General features: G+C 47.3%; 2 protein-coding genes across 2 annotated transcripts in view; one reads left to right on the top strand and one right to left on the bottom strand.

Annotated features, from left to right (window-relative positions):
* LOC135520911 (juxtaposed with another zinc finger protein 1-like) overlaps window positions 1-10783 on the top strand; it is a 39520-nt gene extending 28737 nt beyond the window's left edge. The window contains exons 2-5 of the mRNA XM_064946756.1: window positions 1470-1542; window positions 4418-4608; window positions 5506-5675; window positions 8852-10783. Coding sequence (XP_064802828.1) covers window positions 1470-1542; window positions 4418-4608; window positions 5506-5675; window positions 8852-9025 — 608 coding nt within the window. The 3' untranslated portion in view covers window positions 9026-10783. The remainder of the gene's footprint in view (window positions 1-1469; window positions 1543-4417; window positions 4609-5505; window positions 5676-8851) is intronic.
* A 578-nt stretch (window positions 10784-11361) lies between these two features.
* The window catches only part of tax1bp1b (Tax1 (human T-cell leukemia virus type I) binding protein 1b), a 42027-nt gene continuing 35970 nt past the window's right edge, over window positions 11362-17418 (bottom strand). The window contains 1 exon segment of the mRNA XM_064946755.1: window positions 11362-12377. Within this exon segment, the coding sequence (XP_064802827.1) occupies window positions 12173-12377 (205 nt within the window). The 3' untranslated portion in view covers window positions 11362-12172.

Below are 17418 nucleotides of genomic sequence, written 5' to 3'. Positions count from 1 at the left end.
ATTTGGGATATAACCTTTGACCCTTGGGGCCACATGCTGCCAGTGTTTCTCTTCTTGGCCACGGCGGGGCAGCACTTTCCCATAGTCCAGACCAGGCAGAGGCAGGCACTAGGTAGGCAGGCAGGCAGGCACAGCTGGTGAGTGGCAGACACTGGGTGGTTTTATGGGGCATCTCCCCACTCCCACATGGCATGGCAGTGGGGAGGCTGTTTGAAGTTGGGCCTGGTTCACCTCAGGGTGTGGAGGGAGAGATGGAGGAAGGGAGAGAGAGAGAGCGATGGAGGGAGGGAGGTTGTCCATTGTTTGACAGCACTGCAGAGCCAAGCGTCTGGAGCACAGCATGTGAAAGCACAGTGTGTGTGGACTGTTGTCTGGTACTCTGGGCAATATGGTGGCTGCAGTAAGAAAGAGCCTGCGTAGTTAAAGTAGAATCAGATCAGAAGACTTATGAGAAAGACAGTGCCATGGAAGACTTCATTAAATACATTGTATAGCCTAGATTAGACCAGCCTTCTTTGTTGTGAGTTTTTAATAAAAAGCTATTTTATCTAGTTTGTTGATGAGATGTGAGAGAGGGGTTTGGATACGAGGTGGTTTGTGGACGATCTCCAGCGGTACTTAGCTTGAGGACGACGACTAGTCTAGACATCGCCCATGACATCATTTGTTAAACATCATCACACTAGCTAGCTACTGTTGTTTTGGTGAGAGTGACACACACCCGGTCCGCACACACAACCACTCCTGCCCCTCTTGACCACATGCAATTGTTAGGAAGACTGTGCAGTGGCACCTTTGTGTGTGTGTGTGTCATATCTGCTGTTATATGATTAGGCGAACCTCTCTCTCCCCTCTCTCCACCTCTCTCTCCACCTCTCTCTCCCCACTCTCTCCCCCCTCTCTCTCCCCTCTCTCTCCCCTCTCTCTCCCCTCTCTCTCCACCTCTCTCTCCACCTCTCTCTCCACCTCTCTCTCCCCTCTCTCTCCTCTCTCTCCCCTCTCTCTCCCCTCTCTCTCCACCTCTCTCTCCACCTCTCTCCCACCTCTCTCTCCCCCCTCTCTCCCCTCTCTCTCCACCCTCTCTCTCCCCTCTCTCTCCCTCTCTCTCCACCTCTCTCTCCACCTCTCTCTCCACCTCTCTCTCCACCTCTCTCTCCACCTCTCTCTCCACCTCTCTCTCCACCTCTCTCTCCACCTCTCTCTCCACCTCTCTCTCCACCTCTCTCTCCACCTCTCTCTCCACCTCTCTCTCCACCCTCTCTCCACCTCTCTCCCCTCTCTCCACACCCCTCTCCACCCCTCTCTCCACCCCTCTCTCCACCCCTCTCTCCACCCCTCTCTCCACCCCCCTCTCTCCACCCCTCTCTCCACCCCTCTCTCCTCTCCTCTCTCTCTCTCCACCTCTCTCTCCTCTCTCCACTCCTCTCTCCACCTCTCTCTCCACCTCTCTCTCCCCTCTCTCTCATCAGACACAGATCCTCGTCAGTTGGAGAAGCAGGAGCAGCAACAGCCCACCTATGTTGCCCTCAGCTACATCAACAGGTGAGCAAGCTACTAGCCTAAACCTAACCTATACTTAACTAAAATATGAATACAACAATTTCAAAGATTTTGCTGAGTTAGTTAATTAGTCCATTTAAATAAATAAATTAGGCCCTAATCTATGGATTTTACGTGACTGGGCAGGGGCGCAGCCATGGGGACCCACCCACTAGGGAGCCAGACCCACCCACTAGGGAGCCAGACCCACCCAATGGGGAGCCAGACCCACCCAATGGGGAGCCAGACCCACCCACTGGGGAGCCAGTCCCACCCAATGGGGAGCCAGACCCACCCAATGGGGAGCCAGACCCACCCAATGGGGAGCCAGACCCACCCAATGGGGAGCCAGACCCACCCAATGGGGAGCCAGGCCCACCCACTAGGGAGCCAGGCCCACCCAATGGGGAGCCAGACCCACCCACTGGGGAGCCAGACCCACCCAATGGGGGACCAGACCCACCCAATGGGGAGCCAGACCCACCCAATGGGGAGCCAGGCCCACCCACTGGGGAGCCAGGCCCACCCACTGGGGAGCCAGACCCACCCAATGGGGAGCCAGGCCCACCCACTAGGGAGCCAGACCCACCCAATGGGGAAGCCAGGCCCAGCCAATGGGGAAGCAGACCCACCCAATGGGGAGCCAGGCCCACCCAATGGGGAGCCAGGCCAGACAGAAATACTCCTGAAGACTATTTGTTCCCAATCAGACCTTGAACCATGTCTCAAAGGATCATGGTTCTGAAACCCAATGGGTATTCTTATGGGTCAGTTTAAACTCTCCCACTCTGGCCAGAAAATGCATGAATGACCAAATGTCATTAGTAAATAGGGGAAACAGTTACTTATGTCAGTATGGGGAGGTTTGTGCCAGGTCTAAGTCCATGCAACAGTAGAGGTAAGAACATGCCTTCAGCTCACTCAGCAGGAGCCTTAAATGTCACCCACGGGAGCCAGACCCAGCACAACTGGGGACGTTGTCAGGCCCAGCCAATGTGTTTGTGATCAGAAGGCCCATCCCAGTAAGGGGACCGGGACAGTGGAGGCCCAGTGAACTGATGTCGGGGCCAGACCAAGGGAACCCGTGTGTGGGTCTCTTAGTTCCAGGCCCAGCCAATCAGATAAGTCTGTTTAATTGTTTTTGGGTAATAGGATGTTAATAGCCCTGGGTCCTACATTACAGACAGAAATACTCCATGAAGACTATTTGTTCAGTGTTTAAACGGGCAGGCACTCTGAGACAGTGTAACTGTGAACCATGTCTCCCTGTCAAAGGATCATGGTTCTGATTTCTAATGAACGGTATTCTTATGGTTCAGTTTAAACTCTTAACACTCTGGCCAGAAAAAGCATGAATGACCAAATGTCATTAGTAAATAGATGAACAGTTACTTATGTCAGTATGACAGTGTGGAGGTTTGTGTTTGAGTTTGGTCTAAGTCCATGCAACAGTAGTTTGGTAAGAACATGCCTTCAGCTCACTCAGTTTGGTCAGAGATAGCTTCTTAAAAAGTTTGTCAGAGATACGGTGCTAAACCAAGTTTGGTCAGAGATCCTTTTCATATAGCACAACTGGCCTTCTGGTAAACATGAAGTTTGTCAGAGATATAGGCCTTCTGGTAAACGTGTGTTTGGTCAGAGAATACTTCTGTTAAACATGAAGTTTTGGAGCCTTCTGTTAAAGTGAAGTTTGGTCAGGACCGGGTTAAACAGTTTGGAGGAAGTTAAAAAGCTTTTAGCAGTGAACTGATGTGTTTCATAGGGCCATGAACTTCAGCTTCTGTTAAAGGGAAGTTTGCTCAGAGATATCGGCCTTGTGTAAACATGAAGTTTAGTTCCAGATAGCCATCTGTTAAACATGGTTTTATCAGCAGTCAGCTTCTCATGTTTGGTGGATAAGTCTGTTTAATTTTTCAGAGCGTTGGGTAAAATAGTTTGATGTTATATAGCCCTGGGTTTTATCAGAGATACATTCTAGACCAAGATGACATTTCAATCTCCATCCCAGTTCTCCATTCAATCACCATATCAAAGAGGCCTTTTAAACATTTAGTTTGGTCAGAGATAGGCTGTTCTGAGGCAGCAGTGTAATCGGCCTTCTGTTGTAATAAAGTAAACATGAAGTTTGGTCAGAGGGCCTTCTGGCTAAACATGCTGTTTGTCTAGGCCTGTCTTTAAACACACATCTGATGTGGTTTAAACATTTCATTTGTTCATTTCACTTCTGCTTTAACAGTGTCTGTGTCAGAGATTCGGCCTTTTTAAACATTACGTTTACAGAATACTTTCAATGTAACAATGTTTGGTCAGAGATATAGGCCTTCTGTTAAACATGAAGTTTGGTCAGAGATAGGCCTTCTGTTAAACATGAAGTTTGGTCAGAGATATCGGCCTTCTGTTAAACATGAAGTTTGGTCAGAGATAGTTTGGTCAGAGAGGCCTTCTGTTAAACATTTAGTTTGGTCAGAGATATCGGCCTTCTGTTAAACATGAAGTTTGGTCAGAGATATCGGCCTTCTGTTAAACATGAAGTTTGGTCAGAGATATCGGCCTTCTGGTAAACATGAAGTTTGGTCAGAGATATCGGCCTTCTGTTAAACATGGGAGTGGTTTCAATGAATGATAGACTCAGAGCATATGTTGTTGTACAGTTACTTCAGCGATATAAGTTTGTAACGGAGGAGGTTCTGTGAACAACCACGCTGGCATGATGAGACTAACTTTGCCTAAGATCCGACTTATGTTAACTCCCTGAGCTAATAGCTAGGCTTTAGCTCAGCAGGCTAGCACAGCCTTGTGGCGCACAAACCGAGTCGGTCATATATGATGTGTGGTTGTGTGTCCTCATCCCTCTCTCTCTGGCCCCTCCCTTGCCCAGGTTTATGACAGAGGCAGCGCGTCGGGAGCAGCCTGAGAGGCTGACGAGGAAGGTGCACCCCAAGCTGTCTCAGTCTCTGACAGGCAGTCTGCCTCGTAGCAGTGGCGTCTCCCCTCCTCCCAGACGCAGCAGTGGGAACCTCACCCCTCCCGTCACACCCTCCTCCTCCTTCCGTAGCAGCACTCCTACAGGTAGGTTACCGTGACAACAGAGTACAGCACCGTCATGGAGGAGGCAGGCGTCAGTAGTTTATGTAATATGAATTATGTCACTTCCTTGTCCCATATTTGAGTTTGGATCAGGAAATGCCTCGTAAGTTTCAGGAGAAGACCTGGAGGTAATTCAGGGAAGATGGTGCTGTAATGTCTCCCAGCAGGGTCCTTAGAGAAGCATAGAGGGTTGACTCTCAGTCAGTTGGTATAGTCACACACGGGGAAGGTACAGGGCTTATTTCATCAGAATCTCATCATTTTAAGTTGCCATGGTATTTGCTTACTTGTGTTCTTTGTTTGTGTCTTTCCCATGTTGCCACTTAGTAAGATATGCTGGGTTTTTCTCTCCTCGGTGCTGCTCCTTGTCTCTTTGGTTCTTGTGGTTGCGGAGCCAAATCTTATTTTGCATTGCCTTAACCCTGGGACCTTGTGAAACGGGCTAAATTCTTTCCCACAAAACAGCATTTTTTTCAGTCTCTCCACAAACTTGGGCTCGGTAATAAGGCAACAGTAGAACCCTGTGGGAACCCGACAGCCAGAACACATGTGGAAGGCTTGAGTCTGAATCTGTCTCGGCACATCAGCCGGTCCAAAACCCTTGAGGCTAGGATGCCCATGCCAGTCATAGGATACGTCCCGAATGGCAGTCTATTATAGTGCACTATGGGCCTTATGGGCCCTGGTCAAAACTAATGCACTATATGGGGAATAAGGTACCATTTGGGACTCAGCCTTAGTCATTAACTGTGCTTGAATCAGAGCAGAGTACTGGAGTTGCTGAAATGGGAGTATTACTCTAATTGTTTATGGACGGCAGTAGGCACGTTTTATGACAAATCCTATTGGGATGGGTGTGTGTGTGTTTCTCCCCTCCAGGCAGTGAGTATGATGAAGAGGAGGTGGACTATGAGGAGTCAGACAGTGGTGAGTCCTGGACCACAGAGAGTGCCATCAGCTCAGAGTCTATCCTCAGCTCCATGTGTATGAATGGAGGAGAGGAGAAACCCTTCGCCTGCCCTGTGCCTGGCTGCAAGAAGCGATACAAGGTGGGCCAACCGCACTCAGTCCATTAATCAATACCATGTGTAAATGCTCTGACATGTGATCAGATGATTGCAACCAGATAATACAAGACGCATGTTATTACCGAGTGTAAATGGGGTCTCATATCCTCTCCCTTGCACTGCCCCATGAATAGAGCCAGGGGTATTCCATGTGACATGTCCAGGAAAAACCTCAAACAGCTTTTAACCAGAGCCCTGAGTTAAACTAAGAGCCAGAGTGTTTATTCATCAGGTCATGTGGTCAGGGAAGTATCCTGTCTCTACCTACCTGTCTGTGGATATTGGCTAGATACATAGTCTATGCTTTCTGTTCAAGTGTCTCCTTCTCATAAGACTCCAGATTAAAACCATCCATTACCCAAGATGTTGGTTTGGTCCGAAACAGACCAAGGCTCTGCATGCAGATAAAGCAACACCTCACGGCACAACGCCTCTCCCATATTTCACCTCGATAGTCTGTGTGTATCTACTGATATGTAGGCCACGTGTGCCTTTTGTAAATTGATATAGTTCTGTATTATGTCATGTTTGGTGTTGGACCCCGGGAAGAGTAGCTGCTGCTATGTGAGGTCTATATAACATCCCAGTTCAAACGGATGTCAAACACCGCCATCGAGTTCCTGCTGTTGAGAAAACAGGGTGTTGCAGCATGTCAACATCTTGACATACATCCACGTCCACTGCAGTGATTTAGGGGGTTGTTACAGGATTTCCCATCTGGGTTGGCTGTGTGTCCCGGGATAAATGGTGCTCAGCTTGAGACAATGGCATTGCTGATGTGAGTGACAGGATTATGGCTGATGACACAGTTAGTAGACTCTAGGCCACGTGTCAAACTCTTTCCACGGAGGGCCACGTGTCAAACTCTTTCCATGGAGGGCCACGTGTCAAACTCTTTCCACGGAGGGCCACGTGTCAAACTCTTTCCACGGAGGGCCACGTGTCAAACTCTTTCCACGGAGGGGGTCAAACTCTTTCCACGGAGGGCCATGTCAAACTCTTTCCACGGAGGGCCGGGTGTCAAACTCTTTCCACGGAGGGCCACGTGTCAAACTCTTTCCACGGAGGGCCACGTGTCAAACTCTTTCCACGGAGGGCCACGTGTCAAACTCTTTCCACAGAGGGCCACGTGTCAAACTCTTTCCACGGAGGGCCACGTGTCAAACTCTTTCCACGGAGGGCCACGTGTCAAACTCTTTCCACGGAGGGCCACGTGTCAAACTCTTTCCACGGAGGGCCACGTGTCAAACTCTTTCCACGGAGGGCCACGTGTCAAACTCTTTCCACGGAGGGCCACGTGTCAAACTCTTTCCACGGAGGGCCACGTGTCAAACTCTTTCCACGGAGGGCCGGGTGTCAAACTCTTTCCACGGAGGGCCACGTGTCAAACTCTTTCCACGGAGGGCCACGTGTCAAACTCTTTCCACGGAGGGCCACGTGTCAAACTCTTTCCACAGAGGGCCACGTGTCAAACTCTTTCCACGGAGGGCCGGGTGTCAAACTCTTTCCACGGAGGGTCAAACTCTTTCCATGGAGGGGTGTCAAACTCTTTCCACGGAGGGCCACGTGTCAAACTCTTTCCACGGAGGGCCACGTGTCAAACTCTTTCCACGGAGGGCCACGTGTCAAACTCTTTCCACGGAGGGCCACGTGTCAAACTCTTTCCACGGAGGGCCGGGTGTCAAACTCTTTCCACGGAGGGCCGGGTGTCAAACTCTTTCCACGGAGGGCCGGGTGTCAAACTCTTTCCACGGAGGGCCGGGTTTCAAACTCTTTCCACGGAGGGCCGGGTGTCAAACTCTTTCCACGGAGGGCCGGGTGTCAAACTCTTTCCACGGAGGGCCGGGTGTCTGCGGGTGTTCCCTCCACCCCTGTCCTCCCCTCACCTGATTGTCTAGGTCTTATTTGAAAGGAGAAACATTACACCTGCAGACATCCTGCTGTACAAGAAACATGATATATAGTTAGTAGTAGACTCTAGGCTGTACAAGAAACATGATATATACAGTACCAGTCAAGTTTGGACACCTACTCATTCAAGGGTTTTTCTTTATTTTTACTATTTTCTACATTGTAGAATAATAGTGAAGATATCAAAACTATGAAATAACACACATGGAATCATGTAGTAACCAAAAAACTGTTAAACAAATATGAGTTTCTTCAAAATAGCCACCCTTTGCTTTGATGACAATTTTGTACACTCTTGGCATTCTCTCAACCAGCTTAGTGGAACGGTATCAAATACATCAATCCCATGGTTTCCATGGTTTCCAGGTGTTTGTTGCCATTCCATTTCCTCTGTTACAGCCGTTATTATGAGCCGTCCTCTCCTCAGCAGCCTCCTGTGAACTCAATATACTTTAAAATGAGTAAAACCATTTTGAAACTGTGTAGAAATTATATTGTACCTACATTCATATACAGCATCTTGACTGTGTCCAGCTCACTGATAATCACTACATTCATATACAGCATCTTGACTGTGTCCAGCTCACTGATAATCACTACATTCATATACAGCATCTTGACTGTGTCCAGCTCACTGATAATCACCCAAGTGAAAGTATAAAAAAATATAGGACAATTGTTTTGCACATTTTTACAATGAGGAAATATATTTTCAGTGCAGCCCCCGGAGAGCGTTGAAGACCGAATGCGGCCCCCGGGGCTAAATGAAATTGACAGGCCTGCTCTAGGCTGTACAGGAAGCACGCAGAGATGAAGGACGTTGAGTTAGATCAGCTGACAGAAGACATCTGGACAAATATTCTTGAATCCTTTGCGAGATGTAGAAATAATCAAGTATATTTTTATTCTACTCTCACTAGGCTGTACAGTAAACATGCAGAGAGCTGTGTGGAGCGCTGAGTCAGGTTTAGTTGACTGAAGACATCTCTTGGTGAATCTAGGGTACTGTAGTGTGGTGAGAGACTCATGACTGTTATAGGAGACTGATCCAGTGTTCTCCAAATCTAGTCGAAGACCCTGATTGGTTGAATATTTGAATCAGATGTGTGTGTGAATCAGGGCTAGATCAAAGGGCCCTGTACACACCCAGTAGCACCCCAGGACTGGAGTTGGTGAACACTGGACTAATTCAAACGTAGCTTACTCTGCCCTCTTCCACTCTGTACTGTCCCCTCCCCCTCATTCAGAATGTGAACGGGATCAAGTACCACGCCAAGAACGGCCACCGGACACAGATCCACATCCGCAAGCCCTTCAAGTGCCGCTGTGGGAAGAGCTACAAGACGTCCCAGGGCCTGAGGCACCACACCATCAACTTCCACCCGCCAGTCTCCACCCACATCCACAAGATGCAGCAGTAGCACCGTCCCCACAGACATGGAATCCCTTGGACATCATTCTGTTCTAGTGATTCTGTTTCTATGGACCCAGGACACTACTCTTTTATTGCATGCTTTAAAATGACATTTCTATATATATTTTGGACTGTATTTTCTTCACAGCTGTATACTTTTTGATCATGTTTTTGGCACATAGGGCTTGCTGTTAAGATGATGATGCGTTTGAAAGAGCGCGTATTGCCACGTTCAAAACCGCTCGGAACTCTCCCACTTCAGTGCTGGGATCTTTTCTGTTTTGACTGGGAATTCCCAACGGTCAACCAACTCAGAAACTCTGGCATCTTTCTAGAGCTCTGACTTTCCGACCTGAAAATCACTGACGTCATGATTTGACCTGTTTTTTTCCCCGCAAGTTCAATGGTCTTGACAGCACCATGAGTCAAGGTTCACAGCCATGCTTCTGGGCTGTTCGCCAGAGCAAAACATGGTGAAACATTTACATACAGACATGTTGTGTACATTGCAACCCAATGAATTTGACTTGAGTGTTCAGGTAATGCTGTGTTTGAAAAGAGACATGAGAGTGGGGAGGCCAGGGGAGAAAGCAAGCATCACCACCACACCACCACACAACCTGAATGTTTGTCAAAGACGACCATATATTCCTGAAGGATGTATAAACTTTCATAATCAGGTGTAAAATAGTAAGCTCTTATATTTTTCTTGCCGAGTTCTGTTCTGAAAGTGTATTTTTATGATTCACATTGCCAGGATTTTCACTTGTTTTGTGTTTTAGAACTAAAAGACTCAGGTGACAATTCAAAACACAAGCATTTCAGCACCACAATCCTGCCCGTGTGTTCTGATAGCATGCGTCCAAAACAGCACCCTATTCCCTTTATAGCGCACTACTTTTGACTAGAGCCATGAGGGTCCTGGTCAAACAAAAGTAGTGCACTATATAGGGAGCCATTTGGGAAACACAAAGTAATGCTGTTCACTGGGATTGGGAGTCACAGCAGTCCCTGTTATCCAGAACCCTTCCATTCTAGGGTGCTGAGCAGTTATCCTCTTCGCCAAAGCCAGGTGAAACATTTAAGCACTTTGTAGTAACCAGTTGCCAACAGAATTTGGATGGTTTTCGTTGTCTATAACTCTGTTGCTGCACACACCAACCTGACATGTAGCAGTCACAGGAACTAGAGGGAGCCAGACTGGAAGGACAACCTTTCCAAGGAGTTTTGTTCAGATCTCCAGTGTTTCCCAGGGTGAGATTATGTATCTGGTTGCCTTGATTTGTAGACCCCAAGATTGAGTTCTAATCCAGTAAGTATCTGTGTAGCTTCATAGTGACTCTTCAGGAATGGCTAACTTGAGTTACAGTAGACATTCTTGTCAAAATAAAATATGGCCAGATCTCAATTCTGGTCTATTGCTCCTCTTTTGTCCCTCTAGCCTCTATATGTAGTCTAATAAGGTACTGTGTCATACTGGTGATCAGCGAGAGCAAGGGGCTAATCAACAACCCAATCAAAATATCACGGAAATCAATGTCCTTATGGAACTACACGTTAAGGCTGCGTCCCAAATGGTAGCCTATTCCCTCTATAGTCCATATGGCTCTGGTCAAAAGTAGTGCATTAAATAGGGTGCCATTTGGAATGCATTATGTAGATGGTCATTGACAGTATTATACTGCCAGTACATATGGAGGGAAGTATTTGATATTGTGTATAGTAAATGTATTGTCTCAAGTGCATTAAATTATATTTTCATATGTTTCTGGAGAATGATGACCCTTATTGTGTGTGTATCCTATATATTTATTTTACCCGTATTTAACTAGGCAAATCCGTTAAAGAACAAATTCTTATTTACAAGAGCGTCTGCTAAATGACTTAAATTAAATGTAAATGTACAATGACGGCCTACCGGGGAACAGTGTGTTAACTGCCTTGTTCAGAGGCAGAACGACAGATTTTTACCTTGTCAGCTGGAAGATTCCATCTAGCAACATTTTGGTTACTGGCTCTGACCACTAGGCTACCTGCCACCCCTATAAACTAAGGCAACAGCAGAGGTTGTTTTGTAACTGACTGATGTACAAAACTAGCTGCTTTAGGAATGTAGTTGTGATTACAATACAACTGCCTCTGTGTTCCTGGACATTTCTGCACCATTACAGATGTTTTCCAGTAAAACATTTACATTTACATTTAAGTCATTTAGCAGACGCTCTTATCCAGAGCGACTTACAAATTGGTGAATTCACCTTCTGACATCCAGTGGAACACAGGAGCCCTGACTATGTATGTATACAAGGCATTGAAGTGGCTATAGTATAGTCTGATACTCTAGATTGTTCCAAACAGACTTTATTAGTTAAGATTTCATTACATGGGACTCAAAGAAAAAGGTTTTCTATAATCGTGAAAGAACAGAATCCTGGCATGCATGTTATTCAGCAGCGATAGAAGAAACAGGACTTTATTCAGAGAACTAAATCATGAGAATCAACTGACACTAAAATATAACAGCTCTTTCTAACCAGACATACACATACTGAAAAAGCTTATAACGCTGTTGGCTCTTAAAAGATTATTCTACAATAGATGATTTAAAGATAATAATCAGGTTTAGAAGCAAATGATTTGTCCCGTCTGTCTGCATATAGTGCACTGAGGTGGCAGCTTTCTAAACATCATGAATACCTGAATGTTACTATGAAGCTCAGGGGAAAGCATTTGGGTTGGAACAGTTGAAATGCATGTTTTGGTAAACCGCTTGATGGAGCTTACTTTCCCTGACTTCACATAGTCTAGTAGTGTCTGGGACTGATCACGTGGTCAGAGATGCACAGCCATAACATACAATCAGAGGAATAACAAATAAATGGGACACTTCATGTTAAAGAAGCGATTATTAAAGACTGATTCACACAGATATATGTAGCCCTGGTCTGAATTATACATCAAATCAGAGCACCAATCACACTGCCGAATAAGAAGATTGTTTCCCTAGTTAATAAAAGACGCTAATCAAAACGCCACCGGTCCTAAAAGTGAATCAGAATGAGATCGTCACACCTGTTACATGTGGCAGGGGAAAAGGCAGTTTCATTTCAGTGGCGACTGACAGAAAATGAAGGTTGTAGCGGGGATGAGGTTTTTAGTCAAAGTTGAGCACGTTGGCGGAGTCAAAGTGGGTGAGCACGTGGTTCTCAAAGACCTTCTGGTCACAGTCGAGGGGGAACTGCTCGCTGCACATGGGGCACACCTTCCAGTGGCTCTCCACATGCTCCACAAACTTACTCTGGTCGTAGTTGGGTGGGAAGATCAACTCACACAGTGGACAGCGCATGTGGACGTTCACACTGCACAGAGGAGAGACGGAGAGAGAGAATGGAGTGAGAAGGTATTGAGAGAGCAACAGAGAGAGAAGGTATTGAGAGGGCAACAGAGAGAGAGAAGGTATTGAGAGGGCAACAGAGAGAGAGAAGGTATTGAGAGGGCAACAGAGAGAGAGAAGGTATTGAGAGGGCAACAGAGAGAGAAGGTATTGAGAGGGAGAGAGAAGGTATTGAGAGGGCAACAGAGAGAGAGAAGGTATTGAGAGGGCAGAGAGAGAAGGTATTGAGAGGGCAACAGAGAGAGAAGGTATTGAGAGGGCAACAGAGAGAAGGTATTGAGAGGGCAACAGAGAGAGAAGGTATTGAGAGGGCAACAGAGAGAGAAGGTATTGAGAGGGCAACAGAGAGAGAAGGTATTGAGAGGGCAACAGAGAGAGAAGGTATTGAGAGGGCAACAGAGAGAGAAGGTATTGAGAGGGCAACAGGGAGAGAGAAGGTATTGAGAGGGTATTGAGAGGGAGGTATTGAGAGGGCAACAGAGAGAGAAGGTATTGAGAGGGCAACAGAGAGAGAAGGTATTGAGAGGGCAACAGAGAGAGAAGGTATTGAGAGGGCAACAGAGAGAGAAGGTAGAGGGAGAGAAGGTATTGAGAGGGCAACAGAGAGAGAGAAGGTATTGAGAGGGCAACAGAGAGAGAGAGGGCAACAGAGAGACAGGTATTGAGAGAGAGGGCAACAGAGAGAGAGAAGGTATTGAGGGGCAACAGAGAAGGTATTGAGAGGCAACAGAGAGAGAAGGTATTGAGAGGGCAACAGAGAGAGAAGGTATTGAGAGGGCAACAGAGAGAGAAGGTATTGAGAGGGCAACAGAGAGAGAAGGTATTGAGAGGGCAACAGAGAGAGAAGGTATTGAGAGGGCAACAGGAGAGAAGGTATTGAGAGGGCAACAGGGAGAGAAGGTATTGAGAGGGCAACAGAGAGAGAGAAGGTATTGAGAGGGCAACAGAGAGAGAGAAGGTATTGAGAGGGCAACAGAGAGAGAGAAGGTATTGAGAGGGCACAGACAGAGAGAAGGTATTGAGAGGGCAACAGAGAGAGAAGGTATTGAGAGGGCAACAGAGAGAGAAGGTATTGAGAGGGCAACAGAGAGAGAAGGTATTGAGAGGGCAACAGAGAGAGAAGGTATTGAGAGGGCAAAGAGATTGAGAGGGCAACAACAGAGAGAGAAGGTATTGAGAGGGCAACAGAGAGAGAAGGAAGAGAAGGTATTGAGAGGGCAAAGAGAGAGAAGGTATTGAGAGGGCAACAGGGAGAGAGAAGGTATTGAGAGGGCAACAGAGAGAGAGAAGGTATTGAGAGGGCAACAGAGAGGGAAGGTATTGAGAGGGCAACAGAGAGAGAAGGTATAGAGAGAGAAGGTATTGAGAGAGCAACAGAGAGAGAAGGTATTGAGAGGGCAACAGAGAGAGAAGGTATTGAGAGGGCAACAGAGAGAGAAGGTATTGAGAGGGCAACAGAGAGAGAAGGTATTGAGAGGGCAACAGAGAGAGAAGGTATTGAGAGGGCAACAGGGAGAGAAGGTATTGAGAGGGCAACAGGGAGAGAAGGTATTGAGAGGGCAACAGAGAGAGAGAAGGTATTGAGAGGGCAACAGAGAGAGAGAAGGTATTGAGAGGGCAACAGAGAGAGAGAAGGTATTGAGAGGGCAACAGAGAGAGAGAGAGAAGGTATTGAGAGGGCAACAGAGAGAGAAGGTATGAGAGGGCAACAGAGAGAGAAGGTATTGAAGAGAGAAGGTATTGAGAGAGCAACAGAGAGAGAAGGTATTGAGAGGGCAACAGAGAGAGAAGGTATTGAGAGGGCAACAGAGAGAGAAGGTATTGAGAGGGCAACAGAGAGAGAAGGTATTGAGAGGGCAACAGAGAGAGAAGGTATAGAGGGCAACAGAGAAGGTATTGAGAGAGAAGGTATTGAGAGGGCAACAGAGAGAGAGAAGGTATTGAGAGGGCAACAGAGAGAGAGAAGGTATTGAGAGGGCAACAGAGAGAGAGAAGGTATTGAGAGGGCAACAGAGAGAGAAGGTATAGAGAGAGAAGGTATTGAGAGAGCAACAGAGAGAGAAGGTATTGAGAGAGCAACAGAGAGAGAAGGTATTGAGAGGGCAACAGAGAGAGAAGGTATTGAGAGAAGGCAACAGAGAGAGAAGGTATTGAGAGGGCAACAGAGAGAGAAGGTATTGAGAGGGCAACAGAGAGAGAAGGTATTGAGAGGGCAACAGAGAGAGAAGGTATTGAGAGGGCAACAGAGAGAAGGTATTGAGAGGGCAACAGGGAGAGAAGGTATTGAGAGGGCAACAGGGAGAGAAGGTATTGAGAGGGCAACAGAGAGAGAAGGTATTGAGAGGGCAATAGGGAGAGAAGGTATTGAGAGGGCAACAGAGAGAGAAGGTATTGAGAGGACAACAGAGAGAGAAGGTATTGAGAGGGCAACAGAGAGAAGGTATTGAGAGGGCAACAGGGAGAGAAGGTATTGAGAGGGCAACAGGGAGAGAAGGTATTGAGAGGGCAACAGAGAGAGAAGGTATTGAGAGGGCAACAGAGAGAGAAGGTATTGAGAGGGCAACAGGAGAGAAGGTATTGAGAGCGAAGGTATTGAGAGGGCAACAGAGAGAGAAGGTATTGAGAGGGCAACAGAGAGAAGGTATTGAGAGGGCAACAGAGAGAGAAGGTATTGAGAGGGCAACAGAGAGAGAAGGTATTGAGAGGGCAACAGGGAGAGAAGGTATTGAGAGGGCAACAGGGAGAGAAGGTATTGAGAGGGCAACAGAGAGAGAGAAGGTATTGAGAGGGCAACAGAGAGAGAGAAGGTATTGAGAGGGCAACAGAGAGAGAGAAGGTATTGAGAGGGCAACAGAGAGAGAAGGTATTAGAGAGAGAAGGTATTGAGAGAGCAACAGAGAGAGAAGGTATTGAGAGGGCAACAGAGAGAGAAGGTATTGAGAGGGCAACAGAGAGAGAAGGTATTGAGAGGGCAACAGAGAGAGAAGGTATTGAGAGGGCAACAGAGAGAGAGAAGGTATTGAGAGGGCAACAGGGAGAGAGAGAAGGTATTGAGAGGGCAACAGAGAGAGAGAAGGTATTGAGAGGGCAACAGAGAGAGAAGGTATTGAGAGGGCAACAGAGAGAGAGAAGGTATTGAGAGGGCAACATTGAGAGAGAGAGAAGGTATTGAGAGGGCAACAGAGAGAGAAGGTATTGAGAGGGCAACAGAGAGAGAAGGTATAGAGAGAGAAGGTATTGAGAGAGCAACAGAGAGAGAAGGTATTGAGAGGGCAACAGAGAGAGAAGGTATTGAGAGGGCAATAGAGCAACAGAGAAGGTATTGAGAGGGCAACAGAGAGAGAAGGTATTGAGAGGGCAACAGAGAGAGAAGGTATTGAGAGGGCAACAGAGAGAAGGTATTGAGAGGGCAACAGGGAGAGAAGGTATTGAGAGGGCAACAGGGAGAGAAGGTATTGAGAGGGCAACAGAGAGAGAAGGTATTGAGAGGGCAACAGGGAGAGAAGGTATTGAGAGGGCATTGAGAGGGAGAGAGAAGGTATTGAGAGGGCAACAGAGAGAGAAGGTATTGAGAGGGCAACAGAGAGAGAAGGTATTGAGAGGGCAACAGAGAGAGAAGGTATTGAGAGGGCAACAGAGAGAGAAGGTATTGAGAGGGCAACAGGGAGAGAAGGTATTGAGAGGGCAACAGAGAGAGAAGGTATTGAGAGGGCAACAGAGAGAGAGAAGGTATTGAGAGGGCAACAGAGAGAGAAGGTATTGAGAGAGGGCAACAGAGAGAGAGAAGGTATTGAGAGGGCAACAGAGAGAGAGAAGGTATTGAGAGGGTATAGAGAGAGAAGGTATTGAGAGAGCAACAGAGAGAGAAGGTATTGAGAGGGCAACAGAGAGAGAAGGTATTGAGAGGGCAACAGAGAGAGAAGGTATTGAGAGGGAAACAGAGAGAGAAGGTATTGAGAGGGCAACAGAGAGAGAAGGTATTGAGAGGGCAACAGAGAGAGAGAGAAGGTATTGAGAGGGCAACAGAGAGAGAAGAGAGAGAGAAGGTATTGAGAGGGCAGAGAGAGAAGGTATTGAGAGGGCAACAGAGAGAGAAGGTATTGAGAGAGCAACAGAGAGAGAAGGTATTGAGAGGGCAACAGAGAGAGAAGGTATTGAGAGGGCAATAGAGAGAGAAGGTATTGAGAGGGCAACAGAGAGAGAAGGTATTGAGAGGGCAACAGAGAGAGAAGGTATTGAGAGGGCAACAGAGAGAAGGTATTGAGAGGGCAACAGACAGTAGAGAGAAGGTATTGAGAGGGCAACAGAGAGAGAAGGTATTGAGAGGGCAACAGAGAGAAGGTATTGAGAGGGCAACAGGGAGAGAAGGTATTGAGAGGGCAACAGGGAGAGAAGGTATTGAGAGGGCAACAGAGAGAGAAGGTATTGAGAGGGAGAGAAGGTATTGAGAGGGCAACAGAGAGAGAAGGTATTGAGAGGGCAACAGAGAGAGAGAAGGTATTGAGAGGGCAACAGAGAGAGAAGGTATTGAGAGGGCAACAGAGAGAGAAGGTATTGAGAGGGCAACAGGGAGAGAAGGTATTGAGAGGGCAATAGGGAGAGAAGGTATTGAGAGGGCAACAGAGAGAGAAGGTATTGAGAGGGCAACAGAGAGAGAAGGTATTGAGAGGGCAACAGAGAGAGAAGGTATTGAGAGGGCAACAGGGAGAGAAGGTATTGAGAGGGCAACAGGGAGAGAAGGTATTGAGAGGGCAACAGGGAGAGAAGGTATTGAGAGGGCAACAGAGAGAGAAGGTATGAGAGGGCAACAGAGAGAAGGTATTGAGAGGGCAACAGGGAGAGAAGGTATTGAGAGCAGGTAGAGAGAGAAGGTATTGAGAGGGCAACAGAGAGAGAAGGTATTGAGAGGGCAACAGAGAGAGAAGGTATTGAGAGGGCAACAGAGAGAGAAGGTATTGAGAGGGCAACAGAGAGAGAAGGTATTGAGAGGGCAACAGAGAGAGAAG

Source organism: Oncorhynchus masou, chromosome 29 (genome assembly GCF_036934945.1).
Source record: "Oncorhynchus masou masou isolate Uvic2021 chromosome 29, UVic_Omas_1.1, whole genome shotgun sequence".
NCBI lineage: Eukaryota > Metazoa > Chordata > Actinopteri > Salmoniformes > Salmonidae > Oncorhynchus > Oncorhynchus masou.
This window is presented reverse-complemented; position numbering and strand designations above follow the sequence as displayed.